Source organism: Monosiga brevicollis, genomic scaffold (genome assembly GCF_000002865.3).
Source record: "Monosiga brevicollis MX1 MONBRscaffold_22 genomic scaffold, whole genome shotgun sequence".
Lineage (NCBI taxonomy): Eukaryota > Choanoflagellata > Craspedida > Salpingoecidae > Monosiga > Monosiga brevicollis.
The window spans coordinates 476301-491310 of record NW_001865059.1 but is presented as its reverse complement, the minus strand read 5'-3'; the positions used below and the strand labels follow the sequence as shown (position 1 = coordinate 491310).

The 15010-nt window shown below is 54.8% G+C and overlaps 3 protein-coding genes across 3 annotated transcripts; all 3 read left to right on the top strand.

Annotated features, from left to right (window-relative positions):
- The first annotated feature begins 352 nt into the window (after nt 1-352).
- On the top strand, nt 353-2976 carry MONBRDRAFT_33662 (uncharacterized protein). Its single transcript, XM_001748366.1, has 10 exons — nt 353-584; nt 735-792; nt 904-943; nt 1129-1186; nt 1305-1381; nt 1480-1562; nt 1883-1977; nt 2092-2515; nt 2609-2686; nt 2793-2976. The coding sequence occupies exons 1-10, from the start codon at nt 471-473 to the stop codon at nt 2828-2830; spliced, it is 1065 nt and encodes a 354-aa protein (XP_001748418.1). The 5' UTR covers nt 353-470; the 3' UTR covers nt 2831-2976.
- Nucleotides 2977-4017: 1041 nt separating this feature from the next.
- On the top strand, nt 4018-8384 carry MONBRDRAFT_27923 (uncharacterized protein; the record flags this gene model as incomplete). The annotated part of the gene is made up of 21 exons (XM_001748365.1): nt 4018-4092; nt 4202-4265; nt 4356-4527; nt 4609-4711; nt 4830-4982; nt 5084-5159; nt 5260-5354; nt 5430-5498; nt 5584-5642; nt 5765-5837; nt 5915-5974; nt 6065-6130; nt 6247-6420; nt 6527-6605; nt 6682-6803; nt 6922-7101; nt 7242-7573; nt 7674-7731; nt 7903-8061; nt 8160-8235; nt 8305-8384. The coding sequence occupies 21 exons, from the start codon at nt 4018-4020 to the stop codon at nt 8382-8384; spliced, it is 2325 nt and encodes a 774-aa protein (XP_001748417.1).
- A 3275-nt stretch (nt 8385-11659) lies between these two features.
- MONBRDRAFT_33661 (uncharacterized protein) lies at nt 11660-14933 on the top strand (the record flags this gene model as incomplete). Its single annotated transcript, XM_001748364.1, has 14 exons — nt 11660-11888; nt 11990-12066; nt 12140-12209; nt 12393-12491; nt 12611-12711; nt 12816-12913; nt 13051-13255; nt 13394-13483; nt 13589-13650; nt 13816-13887; nt 14032-14314; nt 14459-14554; nt 14662-14748; nt 14856-14933. Exons 1-14 carry the CDS (start codon nt 11864-11866, stop codon nt 14931-14933), a joined length of 1443 nt encoding a protein of 480 aa, XP_001748416.1. The 5' UTR covers nt 11660-11863.
- Between the last annotated feature and the right edge of the window lie 77 nt (nt 14934-15010).

Genomic DNA, 15010 nt, shown 5'->3' with positions numbered 1-15010 from the left:
CTCTCTCTCTCTCTCTCTCTCTCTCTCTCTCTCTCTCTCTCTCTCTCTCTCTCTCTCTCTCTCTCTCTCTCTCTCTCTCTCTCTCTCTCTCTCTCTCTCTCTCTCTCAGAGCTCTCGTCTCTCTCTCTCTCTCTCTCAGAGCTCTCGGGGTAAAAAAAAATCCATGGCAGCGCGTTGAATGCATGGCCGAGGGGAGATTGGGGAGAAGGCGGCGTGTGTGACTCCATGGGGGATGTGGCATCTGACTTGGCTTGCGCTTAATCGTCCCCGCTTGGCATCTGTCACTCATCGTGTGTGCCTCGCATTGTGTGCGCTTGTTGTGTCTCCCTCGCGCGCGCGCGGGGGGTTGTAGGGTCATCATCATCCTCATCATCACACGCTCCAGTTAGTCGCCTTCCCCTTCCGTTGCACCACCACGCACCGATACCTATCGCCGCCGCGTCGTCGTCGTTGCGACGAGACCTTGGACCATGGGCGCCTTTCTCGAGAAACCCGTCACGGAGAAACACCATGACGCTGCCACCCTTCCCAATGGCCTCAGCTACGCCCTGAGCTCCATGCAGGGCTGGCGCATCCACATGGAGGTACGTCCCCTGACTTGTCCAGGACCCCCATGCCGCGTTGAAGCCGTCTCGCGTTGCGGGCCATCCCCTCCTCGCTCGATTGTTTCTGGCCACATTTATTTCTCTTGGTGTCCCCGTCCTTGTCTCACCCTGTTGACGTCGACACAACAGGATGCCCATGCTGTCTCGGCCGACCTGCCCAATCTGCCCAACGGCGCTCTCTTTGCCGGTGCGTCTGAACCTCTGACCGGTTTTTTTTTTTTTGGCTCCCTCTTTGCCCCTTCTCTGTCACCTTCTCTTGTCCATCGCGTCTCATCCCCTTAACTCTCAACCGTTGTAGTCTTTGATGGTCATGGTGGCAAAACCGTCTCCACCACAGCGTATGTCTCGCCGTCTGCCAATCTTGCAAGCCAAACCATCAATCACCCTCGAGACCCAAATGGGTCTCACTCTACCCCACCCTTTTCATGTACACACACACACATATAAGCGTGTACTCATCCCCCCCTTTTCTCTCTCTCTCTCTCTCTCTCATGCCTTTGCTTCTCTTTTTTGCTCCTTCCAGCGGCGAGATTTTTATCCAAGCCATTACAAGCACCGAAGCCTACACCAAGGGTGATAAGGTTTGTTCGCAACCAAACTTTTAAACCCATGTGGCGTTGATAAGAACCCCCCCCCCATCATCACGTCTTGCCCTCTTTTGAATGCGTGTCTCACTTTTTCTCTTCCGCACCTTGGCAGTCGGCTGCCAACCTCGAGCAGGTCCTGTCCAAGGGTCTTTTCGAGCTGGATGAAGCCATCAAGGAGAAGCACCCCCAGTACGTCATTTTTCCCTCTTGGCCTTTTCCCTTGAAGCTGGCCACCGACGTGTCTTTTTATCCCCTCACTTCCCCTACGCCTCCCTCCTTGATTTCAGGCTCAAGGCCGGCCACGACCGCTCCGGTTCAACCGTCATCTGCGGTTTTGTCACTGAGACTTCCGTTGTCCTGTGCAACTGCGGTTCGTTCACAATCCGCGCGACGCCATTTCCTCTGATGCGTAGTCCATCCGCGTGACATCCTGTCGCTTCTTGGTCGAGGACTTGTCGCCGATGATGTTGTTGTAGCTTGTTTCTTTGCCTGTTCTGGGCCGTCGTGTCCAAGCATCCCTGCGCTTCCTTTTCTTCTTGGCTCGCTTTTCTTTTGTCCTCGTTTCAATGTGCACTGCCTGCTCGTGTGTCTGGTTGTCTCGTGCTTCACTTGTTGATTTCTTTGCCGGGCCCAGTGCTTTGGTTTTCGCGAAACAAACTCACGTCACGTCCGCCGGCTTGACACCAACAGGTGACTCCCGGGCTGTGCTAGTGTCGGATGGCAAGGTCAAGTTTGCCACCTCTGATCACAAGCCCTCAGATGAGATTGAGACACAGCGAATCAAGGTGCCGTTTGCTTTGCCGTGCATCTCGCACTTTTTCCAGCCGTGACCAAACACTCATTTGTATGGTGTTGGCATCGCATCGCATCGCGCTGCCCTGGCCGCCGTCCTGTTTTAGAACGCGGGTGGTTTCATTGAGATGGGCCGCGTTTGCGGTAACTTGGCCGTGTCCCGTGCCATTGGTGACTACGAATACAAGGATAGGCCAGACCTCAAGCCCGAGGAGCAGAAGGTGACCGCGTTGTCGGACACCACCAGCATCTCCCGAACTCCCAAGGATGAGTTCTTGGTCCTGGCCTGTGACGGCATCTGGGACGTGCTGACCAACGAGGGTGTCCAACTGGTTGTCAACTTTTTCCTCGAGCGCGGCTACGACGCAGAGCGTATCGCCGACCTGCTTCTCGACTACTGCCTAGAGCTTGGTTCCAAGGACAACATGTCCGCCCTGCTAATTCTGTTCCCTGGCTGCCGAAAGCCCGACCCCAGCCTCACCAAGACCGCCGAGACCGAGGAAGCACGAGCCACCATCCTTGAGGAGCAAAGTATGCGCTGCCTCTGCCCGCCGCCGTGACTCACCAACCCGTCGATTCGCTCATCACCCGCTCATCACCCCCGCCTTGCACTGATGCCCATAGTGATGCGTCTGCGCCAAATTGTCGAGTCGACCCCGAATGTGCTGCCCGCTGGCGCGATAGAAACCAGCCCCATGGCCGGTCAGTGTTGTCACTCGACCCATACCTGGCACGATTCCCTTCTACCTCCTCTGCCATAGCTCATCTCATGCCTGCTCTTATACAACAATCTCCTACCCCCTTGTAGCTTCCAAGGCATCGCAAATGTCTTCGGGCACTGTCTAAACGCCTCTTGTGACCGTTTCCATGACCAACTCTCGCCGTCCACCCAGGACCTACCGAGGCCCCGTCTCCCTGCCAGCTGGTAAAAGCAGCAGATAGGGTAGTGACAGGCCGCGAAAACTGAACCTTGCCAAAAATATAAAAATATGAAAAAAAAAATCCCCTTCTTCTTATCCCTTCAGCACCACCAAGAGCACCACAACCGTTTCCCCTATTCCTTGTGGACGCCCGCATCTCTAGGCTGCGACCACGCTTCGTCCTTTCTTCTTCTCTACATGCCAAACATTTGCCCCAACGCAGTCTGCAACATGCTGCGGCATCATGAATCACCTCCGAATCGGCCCTGACCGAGCACATGAAGTCTGGGATCAAGTTTCAACCAGAATGCCTTGTTTTCCTGCCTTTGTCCCCAACCATGCACATCCATCACAGACTGCGCGGCGATGCCATGCCGTGGTCGGACCCTCGGCTAGGCAAACGGACACGGCTGTCCTACTCGAATCCAATCATTTTCGTGGGTTCCAGCTGGACTGTTCCTTTGCACCAAGCGATGGCAAAGACAATGCAAACCGGTCAACCACACACCCAGAGGACGCCGCGTGGCAGAACACATCTCATGTGCGCCCGTACTTACGTATGGGCGGCGTCCGATCCGCCAGTCAAGCCCATCAGACTCTCTCGCCTCTCTTGTCGTATTGAAAGAATGACGCCTCCTCTTATGACGCTTAATATCCATACTATAACCGCTCCGTTTTTTACTCTGACTCGCATGCATCTCTGAAACTGTCCTCACCAACAATCTCCATCTCTATAATCCTTTGTTGTATGTGTGTGTTTTTGAGTTTTTTTGGGACGTGTGTGTGTGTGTGTGTGTGTGTGTGTGTGTGTGTGTGCAGCGCCAGCGCCAGCGCCAGAAAACCGCATTTGTTTGTTTGTGGATCCAGATTGACGAGGGGAAAGACCCTGACGACTACCGTGGCCGTGGCCGTGGGTATATCCCACACGATCTTCACGAGGTACGTTGTCGTGCCCTTGGGGAGGACATGAGGAGATTACTGTGCGAGAATCGCCTCTGTCTGGCTCGAGTGGCACTCAACTCCATCGTGCCTTGCTGACTCCGCCCCCTGCCCCACTCTCCGATTGCTACTCACTTTTCTGACTCTCAAGCAGCCGCGCGCTGGACTGGTATCATGGGTAACGCGTGCATCACGCAATCACATACCGCCAGTATGATTCCAGTGGAACAGCATGAGGCTGTGCTCAAGGTCTGCCCACCATAGCGCGCCCCGCCATTGCGTGCCCTCTCGTCTGTCCCGATATTGTGCCTCGCTGCCTGTATTCACTGATCGATCATGCAATCGATCCCGACAACAGGAATATCGCGACCGGATCGCGACTCTGGAGCGAGCCCTCAAGGACAAAGAAAACGAACTCGATCGTAGGTCGATCCCGCTCGGTGATACTGGGCATATTCAAAGCCGCAGCTCATCAATGGTATCGCTTCGTTGACCACCTACCTATGACTCAGGCACCCAGCAACAATTGGCTCAGACCACGCGTGAACGGGATGAGCTCCAGGCCCAGGTCACGGGCCTCAAGCAAGCATCTCCCACGAAGCAACTCTCACCCCGCAAGAATACCAAAGCAACCGCTGTGCAGAAGCGCGTGCCCCAAGTCGGCGACAAAGTCATTGCCCACTGGTCGGTACCCGCAACCCCCTCAAGCGCCACGAACAGGAGCGGTGCAATCGTGGTCATGATTACGATGTGACTTCCCTCCAGGATCGGCTGGCAGTTTTATCCCGCGCGTGTTGCCGCTTTTGATCCCCGCTCCCTCAAGTACACGGTCAACTGGGACGATGGCGATACGTCGCACCGCGAACAGGTTGGCCATCTAGTTTCATCCCTAGGTCGCCACTCGTGTAGCGCCCAAAGTGACGCAATGGCTCTTTCGACGAGCCTCGTTACACCTGTATATTGATGCATGGCTGCTATCCCCGCAGCATCTGGAGCATGTGGCCCTCGATCTGATGCCTGAGCAGGATGAAGTGGGTGTGGGCACGGCCATCCTGTTTCCACAAGGCCGCTACCGAGCCGAAGTTGATCGAGAGGCTGGAGAACATTGGCACCTGGGCGAAATCACTGCCGTACATCAAGTACGATGCTGCCTCACAGCTTGAATCGACGGCCTTGCCGCTCTCACCCCTCGGCGGTAATCTGATGAAAATTCATCCACTGGGTCTAAATCTGTCCTTAGTTGCCCGATGGCACAACCCGCTACGATGGAAAGCACCTCAAGGGCGAAGCCGATGGCAAGAGGCGTCATCACGAGAGTCAGTGTCAAATACGTTTTTCTTTTCCTAGCCTTTTACTTCCAACTGCTTGCCTTCTGCTGCTCACTCTGCTTGGTCCTGGATCCCATGCTCGCGCCAGACTTTGAAAACTACCCCTTGGACCGACTCCGCTTGCCGCCAAACGTGTTCATGGCTGTTGATGATGCCATGGAAGACGACGATGATGATGGCGAGGTAAGTCTGCGGCGACAATGCACACTCCCCGAGATTCGCATCTGCACTCATGGCCCACGACCGAATGACCTGCAGGAGGTGCGCATCTGTGACGTCTTTTTCATGTTTCACGCAAAGAACGCAAGCACTCGCATTCAAAACCCGGTAAGGTGCCGATATTGTGTTGCATGCCCCGGTGGAACGTGCCCGCGGCATCTTTAGAGCTCATGCTACTGTCTGTGCTGAACAGGACGCGCTACCCAACTACGCCGATGCCAACGCCATGACCTCAGATCCGAGACAAATTCGGTGCGTCGGCCAACATAGCACTTGGCAAACTTGTCCCTAGGCCTGTGGCTGCCTACATGCGACTCCCACTCACTCGCTCGCACCCACTTTGCTCATTGCTAATTTGTCTGGCCCGCCCTCAGATCGGATATTGAAGCGGCTGGGCTCTCATGTTGGGTACCGGAGGAGCATCCTGGCGTATCAATCGCACACATGGTGTGTTGCAAAAGTTAAACGCGTTTCATTTGCCCACCCTTGCGCCTCTCATTGTTCTCTCGATAATTGCAATGCAGACACGAGCTTTGCGTGGCGCCAAAGTAGTGGTTGCATGTGTCTCCAATGAGTTTGCTATGGTCAGTGCACCGGCAGACCTGAGCATATCATGTGCCCATGACCCAACTGTCGTGCTGCGGTATCTCATCTTTTGGCTTGAATGTCTGTAGGACAAAGACACGCGTAACCTCTTCCAGTTTGCCAAGAAGACAGCCCGCAAGCCTTGCATCCCAATTGTCGTTGGGAGCGGGCCCTGGGATTGGCAGGCGAGTCGCTTGTGCGTCGCCTCGGCTTGGCCCTGCCCTTGATGCGGCTCACGCACAGTTTGATTTCTTTGTCCTTGCTTGCACAGACGACAGTAGTAGGCTTCCTCATCTCAGGAGAGCTCTACATCAACTTTCAAGATGTAGCTCTTTACAATAGCAAGCGCAACGAACTTGTGGCCGCTGTCCGCACGGCTTTGGCCGACCCCAACCAATCCAACGCCATTGTGGCCAACAACCCGCGTGCCGCTCCCGACGACGCTGTATGTATACCGCCCGCTTCGCATCAAGCTTTAACCTTGGCTTTTGTGCATGGCACTGCACGTCGCATTTGAACGCTCAATGGCAGGCCTTCTTGCATCGATCTAGCCCACAGACGTTTTCATCTCCTACTGCTGGAACAACTCTTGCCAGGCTCAGCGTGTCGATGGTGTCTCCAATGTCGTCGGTGCGTCCTGTGTCTTGCACCGCAACCCAACTAATCCCCTCTATCACATATCCTCAGGAGACTGACACAACCCTAGGTACGGAGTATAATGATCCGCGTCGCATCAAATCCTTCCTTGAGCAGAACGGTTTCAAGGTCTGGATCGACGTGGATCGCCTTGAGAGTGGTGGCGCCGGCCTCTTTGAAGAACTTGCGCTGGTAGGCCTTCTTTTCACCTGCGCACACGGACAGACGTCTGACTTCCTCTGCCCACGCGGATGCTCCCTCCTACCGCTATGCAGTCGCGGAATCTCATCCAATCTCTTTGCGAGAGTAGGGCCTGCAAAATACCAAGCTCGTAGTCGCCTTTGTGAGCGACGAGTATGCCATGTCGGAGAACTGCCGGACGGAATTTCAGTTCGCCTGCAAGAGTCTGAAAAAACCCATCGTGCCCATTGTGGTTGGCCAGGGTGACAAGTGGCAAATGACCGTGGTCGGCCTTCTCATTGCTGGCATGGTACGACCCCGCTCCGAGCATCGCCGTCATGCAAAGTGAAAGCTTCAAAAAGCCAACTAGGCACAAACATCAAAGAGTCTCCGTGTCCTACTTGTGCCGGCAACCCTGAATGCGCCTGCCGTGCGTTCAAACCCTCTTAGTCCCACGTCGAGCCTCTGCAACTTCGCAATTTGGTCGAAGCCAACCACCAAGGAGCGTGGAATTCGATTTTGGCTCAAGTCAAGAAGCACGTCGCTGCAGACAAGGTGGGCGCGCGTGTCAGCTCCGTCGACTTTGGCTCAAGCACGCTCATTCAGGTTGATGAATTTGTTTTGCCTGTTTGTGCGCGTGTTTATTTCGTCAACAAGGCGAGTTTGGGTGCCTCGCCACCAGCACCAGTCATGGATTTGGACGTGATTCAACCTGGCGACAAGGTCATTTCGCACTGGGTGCGATGGCAGTTCTATCCCGCCAAAGTTATCAGCGTCAACCGGTATGTCATTGGTGTGCTCGTGACGCAGTTGAGGTGTTCTTGCCTCTCAAGAATCAAGGGCCGTGCGTATCAGCTCATCACTAGCACTTTGGTTGGGTAGTGAAACACGAAAGTATGAGATTCAATGGGACGATGGTGATGTCACAGGCCGTGATCAGGTGGGACGCGCTGCGTTTCCTTTTTTGGTTTTGTATGCGCTCCCCGTGGCCTTGCATTGTGTCTGCGCTGGGGTTCAGGATACCTCTGTCGTGCGCTGTAGCTGTACACATGCTCATCTCATTAATTCCTCTCTGCCTGTGTGAACGTGACCGTATCCATGAAACACCTAGCCGTTTGGTTTGGTTGCCAAAGATATCACGCCTGCAGCCGATGAGATTGGCGTGGGCTCCCAGGTGTTCTTTCCGCAAGGCCGATACAAAGGCAACGATGACTACAACCGCTCCAGTGGCATCCACTGGCATTTGGGCCAGGTGGACAAGATTGATAAGGTGAGTGGGCTTCCACTGAGCCTTTTTGTGCATCAAGCTATGCGCCATGTTGGATCGAGAACTCACATTTGGCTCTCCACCACGTGCTTGTGCAACAGGGTGAGGGTGGCGAGCTGCTCTTTAGCGGCTTTCATCTCAAGGGCGAGGCCGATCAGAAATGGGTTACTTTCTCAGGTCAGACTCAAACCCATGGGCACGCTCTTTCTCTCGCAGAGCTGACTGCTTGGCAAATGGTTGGTTTAGGTTATGCACCTCGCTTCGAAAACCTGCCTGCATCCGAGTTGCGTGTCTCGCCCAACATGATCAGCATGTTGATGGCCTAGCGGGACCAGGAGGTTGCCCAATCTCCTTGTCTCGGGTTCTCAACAAAGCGAGTATGACCCCATGTCCCTATCAAGAACCCATGTCGGCCGTGCGTGTCGTGTGATTACAATTGATCGCCTGCGCCTTGCCCGCCAAACTGAGGGGCAAAGCGTTTGTAATGGAGCCATGAATGTATGAAACCCGTGCGCGCGGAGGTATCGGGAATCTTTTGTCGAGCCACCACCAGCACCCAGTTGTGGTCAAGACCTGAGATAAATTTGTGTCATGAACCAAGCACTACTCTAATCAAGGGGGTCAATCTCCTTCCTCGGCCTCGTGCGCGTCGCGTCCTCCTTCGTACGATGGCACAGCCCAGAATTGAAATGGTTTCAGTTGCTCAGACCGATCGAAAGTGGTCGTGGTCATTTGTCCTTCCTGTGGGTGGCAGCGTCGTTTCGGTGAGGTGCGCGAGAAAAGAGTGGGCGTGAATGTGGGCAGCGGGCGCGACTGACCCAGCTCTCCTGTTGCAGGCGATAGCCTTGCCAGTCTGACAAACGTAGTGTGCAAACACGCGGCAAAGGACAATGAAGAGGCCGTCAACACAAGTTCGAGCGTGACGATGCGCTGCACAAAAAGGTTCTTTGGTTTATTCCCGCGCTGGATGCCAGTGACATACCTAGGCGATGGTTTGGATGGTGCTTCCGATCTGGACCCACTCGTAGGGTTGAATAGAAGATGACACGCTTAGGCCCCAAGTGTTCCTAAAGGGATGAACGAGATCAGTCTGGGTTTTGCAACGCGCACAGGTCCAGTGCAGAGAAAACAGCGCGGTCACAAAAAAGCACACCTCCTCCATCACGTGGCGTCGGCGAGCATTGGGTCGCCGCTGCTCGTGTCGTTTGCGGGCTGCCTCACTCGCCAGCCGCTCCGTCACAACCAAGACCTGATCATCCTCTGCGCAGCGATTTATCATCAAGGGCATTTCAGATGTGGCGTAGTGTGGCGAGCCCAATTGTGGGTATCCTTGAGTCTGGATCTGGGTCTGGGCGAGACACGGAAGCACAACTGACCAATTTCAAAGTGGCCATGTTCAATGGATGGGTGATTGCTGCGAGGGTTTCGCAGGCGTTGAACCACCTGCAGTTGGACACGTGCAAGAATGTGAGATAAACGAGCGCGGTCCAAAGAGGCTGGGTGGTTTAAGGTAGCGGGTAGCGGAAGAAAGCCAACTAACCGCAATGGGTGGATCGGCAGAGGTCGTTGTGGATGCCTGACCGTCTGAAAAGAGCCGCAGATAGCGGAAGTACTTGACAACGTGGTATGGAGCATAGTGTTGATCCAGCCCTTGCTCGCCGGCGCGGACGTAGGAGATACGGCTGACGTAGATACCGTGGGTCAAGCAACGAGGGTAGTTGAAGGCAAGAGCGCGCCAGGAAGGGTGGGGCGCGGGGCTTTCAAATGTCAGCGCCTTGGTCTTGTTCATGGGCTGCGCCACGCGGTGCGCTAGCCGCACCCATAACGAAGGCGCTTGCGCCACCAAGAGAAACCTTCGGCAAACGCGAGCAAAATCCAACACGTGCTGAAAATTCTATTTTCGATGGATGACGTGTTGATGGCATGGGTCACGTCAGCCAACAGGGAGCCAATCTCAGGAACATGCGAGAACGGGTGAGCAAGCAACCACGCCGGACGCACGTAATGGGGTGCCAAGGAGAACTCGAGAATGCGATATAAAACCTCGTCGGGCAGGAGGGCAATGTGACCCTCTGGTGCCTGTGGCATTCCAAACAAGGCATCAAACCCAACGGGCGGGGACAGGTTAGGCGATGCGACAAGACGTGGAGAGACTTTGATCAAGATTTTGGCAGGGAGAGGTCTGACCGCATGACGAGATTGAGCGACAGGCTCGAGGGCAGCTAAACGAGCGACCAATGCATCAAGACTTTCGTCTTCCTCAGCCTACAGATCGATGGTTGGATGACGGTTGGCAAGTATGCGCATTGCATTAGTGAATGGATGCTAGCAGCGTGTGGGTACAGCAGGGTCGTTCAGGCTGGAACGCACATCAGCGTCGGCGGCAGCGGCAGCTGCACTTTTATTAGTCGTGGTGGCCGCGGCGCCATGAGCCTGTTTTCGCTTTTGCGCGTCTCCTGCTTCCGCAGGAAGTCAGTGATTCTGGATTGTGCGGCGCAAGCTGTGGGGGGCGTGCCCAATATGGTTGCTGCAAGAAGTCAAGTGTACGTACGATGTCGCCGCTCAGAGAGCTTGTAAGCTCGAAACTCAATGTCAGGAATGAGCTTGGCGGCGCGCCGATAAAAGAGCATGGCTGAAATAAACAATCACCCGTACGGCCGGATCGGATGTCAGCTAGTTTGCTCACACAAGGCCGAGCTGAGGAAGAATCAAACGAGGGGGGTCACACACACCTTCATGAAGCTGGCCAGCCGCCTCAAGCTCGGTGCCTTGTTGATGCAGCGCCAGGGCCTGCCAAGCAAAAGAGGACAGACAGTGAGGCAAAGAAGATACATGCTGACGGCCTTTTGGCTTGCGGGCGAGTTGATACCTCCACCAGCTCATCGGGATGTTGCTCCAATGGAGTGTCGTGGTGCTGCAGCTACGCGCCCCAGGGAAACAAAAAGGAGGGGGAGAAATGCGACTGTATGAGCCCCAAAAGCATCTCAGACGCGCACAGAAGCGACCGCCATTGCCAACCGCGAGCAGCGGAGCCCTTGAAAAACAAAAACACGGAGCGCGCACAGCCATCCAGACCCACATACCTCCTGCTGCCATTGCGACCGGAACCGCGCGAGGGTCACCTCTGGATCATCCAACCCCAACAACCCCTCCATCACGCCACACCCCGACACCGACACACACACACACCGCCACCGCCACCGCCCCTCTTGCACCAACACACACACACACACACACACACGCGCGCGCGCGCGCAAAGTGTGAGAGACACGAGAGAGAGAGAGAGAGGGAGAAAATGCCGCCATTCCCTCTCTCTCGTTCTTTCATCTCTCTCTTGGAACAACATTTACAGCTTATTTTGATGCATAAAGTCCAATACCTACAATGGTAAATAACATAATCCTCACCTTGGAGGGTACATATTCTCTACACTTTGCTGACATTTGCCCATTGGCTGTTCCGATGTCATAACACACAACGCATAACGAACAACTGGGAACGCAATGTATTCGTCTGACAATTTGATCTGACAAAGAGGGCTCGCTCCCGAATCTCCACCAGTCTCCTCGTTGCCCAGGAGATTTGACGGTTGACCCAGAGAGAGAGAGAGAGAGAGAGAGAGAGGGCGCCGACGAGCAGCAAACACGGGGTCCGGGGCTGTGTGTCTGGGCGGTGCTTGCTTGAGCGTGTGGCCGCTGTTGGACTTGGCTGTGCGTCTGTGGCTGTGGTGGCGATAGCCCTGCTGGGACATCTTCGCGGCTTTTGATTTTGGGGGGCCCTTTTTTTTTTTCCAAGAACGTACATCATGTCGGGTGCCCTTTATGGCGGTGGTACGTCCACCTCTTTGCGTGCTTGGGATCGACTGCCGCTTCCTCCTCCGTCTGCCCTCGTGCCTCTAACCCTCCCTGGCACCCCACCCTCCTGCAAACAGATGATGTCGGCGCCATCGTTGTCGACATTGGTAGCCATACCACCAAAGTCGGCTTTGCCGGAGCCGATGTTCCCCATGTTGGTGCCTTCGCCCTGACCTGCGCGCAACCTGCGTATCCATTCTTTGCCTCATGCCCCACATCGTCCATAGTGTGTTTTGCCCTCCTACGTGAGCCGAACCAAGGTCGAAACGGCCATGGACCAAACGGATGACTCCAGTGGTTCGTCACACGCATGACCTCGCGCGCACACGCCGATCTTCGACACTCTCAACACACGTGCCCTGCGCTCGTTCTTCTCGCGCATCACATCCCGCCCCAAGTCACACCTGCCAACCCCCTGCTCAAACTTCCTCGATCCGTCTCGATCCTCAATCATCTCTTTTGCATCGGGGCCCGCCACAGCACCCAAGGAAGAATTTCAATACGCCGTTGGCACGACCACACTCGGCGTCCCCAAGGAGAACCGAGAGATCGTTCCCCTTCTCGATGACAACGGTCTTGGTAGGACATTCACGGCCGAGAACCAGCCCCGCCACAGAACCTTGATGTGCTTTCCCCCGCGTGCCCGACATACGCCCGCGCATGCTCAGTACACACACTGTTTGCTTGCTTATGAGCAGTGGCTGATTGGAAGGCACTCGAGCATCTCCTGCGCCACGCCTTTGACCGGGTCCTCCAGGTCAAGCCCGAAGAGAAATGTGTCATGGTGTCTGAGCCAACCGTACGTCCATCGCTGTGCAGGCAGAAGCAGAAATGCATTAGAAAAACTGTCCAAGCTGTGTCCCAGCACTAATCCCTGGTGATGATATCCGTTTGCATCAATAGTGGGTCACCAAGGACCAGCGTGACAAGATGACCGAGCTTCTGTTCGAAACCTTCAACGTCCGCGCCCTTCACTATGTCAAGAGCCCAGTACTTAGCGCGTATGTCTGCTACAATGTCCTCCTGCAAACCTTGCCTCACCCCGCCTCACCTTTCTTGATTTCCCCGTGGTTTTTTCCTGCCTTGACCATATTCTTGCGCCCGCTCCTTGCCTTGCACCCCATTTGCCGATGCTTAGTTTTGCCAACGGCCGTGGTACTGCGCTTGTGGTTGACTCCGGTGCCCAATTCACCAGTGTTACCCCAGTGTATGACGGCGTGGCCCTGCTCGAGGCTGCCCGCCGTACGCGTTGTGCCGGTAACTTTGTCACTCGCCAACTTAAACACGTTCTCGAAGAGGATCTCAACCTCGATCTCGTTCCCAGCTGCAAAATCGCCTCCAAGGTCAGCTCACATTCTTAGACCAATGCATCTGACATGATTCAGTTCCACAAGCCCCGTCATGCTGTGTTGTGTTGCGATGTGATGTGATGTGATGTGATGTAATACTTCACTCCTTGGTCTCACCCAATCACCATGCAGACACCCGTGGCTGAAGATGTTCTGCCCATCTGGAAGCCCAAAGCCAACTTTCCCACGCTTACTGCGTCGGCTGAGGAATACTACAAGAACGTCCGTTTCTTACTTGCTCTCCTTTCATCGCGCCGGTTTGGCGCGCTTTGCATGGCAATTGCTTGAATCATCGCTTTTTCTCACAGCTCCTTCTGCTGCTCGCAGGAAATTATCCGTGATCTGCAAGCCAGCGTGTGTCGCGTCAGCGACAAGCCCTTTGTTGAGTCGTACGTTGTACCGCTAAAGCATTCCGAGCTGATCCTGAGTTGCTGTCCCCCTTTGCCGCCCTCTGCCACCGCCTACAGCATCTGAAGCAGGCACTCATCGTGTGTTTTGTTTTTTCTTTTCTTTTTTTGACTGGCTGATGGCCACTTCTTGTGGAATGCCACCAGGCAACTGAACAACATCCCCACCACCCCTTATGAGTTTCCAAACGGCTACAACAACAATTGGGGCATTGAGCGGTTCGTCACCTCTTGGTTCCCCAGCTCAACATCCCCTTCCCTGATTTCGAGCCCTCCTGGCGAGGTGACTGTATCACACACTCAAGCACACTCACATCCGTGTTGGTGCCTGCTCAACCTGTTATCTGCATTCATTTTGACTAGCTACAAAATTGTCGAGGGCTTTTTCAACCCAGACAAATTCCGCTACACCGCCCCTTTTGAAGGCTCCGGCCCCACGATCGATCCCTTGGATCCCCGCTCGATCACCGATCCAAACAGCGCCCCCATGTACGTGTCATGCATCTCGGTCAATCCGCAGCTCGTGGCTGTATTGCTTTCCAGCATCAAGTGCTCATCATCACTCCAACCCAGGGTGGTTCGCGAAGTGGGCATTGCTCAGATCATTGATCAGGTGCTCCGCGCCTGCGACGTAGAGACTCACCAGGTCAGTATTGGCTCATGCATCTCAACACAATTGCCGTCTTGGGCTCTACAGGACTATGACCACCTTCGCCAATTTACCGCACTCGGCCCCTTGCGCCTTGGACTCATCCACATTCAAACGTGAATGTGCATATCATTTGAGCAGAGCTTGCTGAGCACGGTCGTTGTTTGCGGCAGCAACTCCCTGTACCAAGGCTTTGAAGAGCGTGTACACACCGAGATTGGAAAGATCACGCCACGCGTAAGCACTTTGGAACCAAAACTTACACCACTGCCCCGTCTGACCGCAACCTCGACCAAAACGAGCTCATCTGGCTCTGCGTTGGCCCTTTCTTTTTCGTTGCTTAGGCTTTCAAGTTCAAAATCGTGGCCTCGCAGTCATCACAGGAGCGCATGTATTCGGCATGGATCGGCGGCTCCATTTATGCTTCTCTGGTACGCACTTTATAGATGGGTCTTCTGATATCCCAAAGCCAGTGCATTCTCGCTGGCTCATAAACGCTTTTGTCTCGCGCCTTCTCACGCGGCTCACTTGATGACAGGGCACATTTCAACAACTTTGGGTCACGCGCGAGGCGTGGCGCGACGATAAGGACGTCATTGAGATGCGATGCAGTTAAAAAAAATAACCCTCCCACTGCTGGCCGTAGATTTTCTAATGCAGTGCTCTTTTTTCAACGATCCGCGGGACATGCTG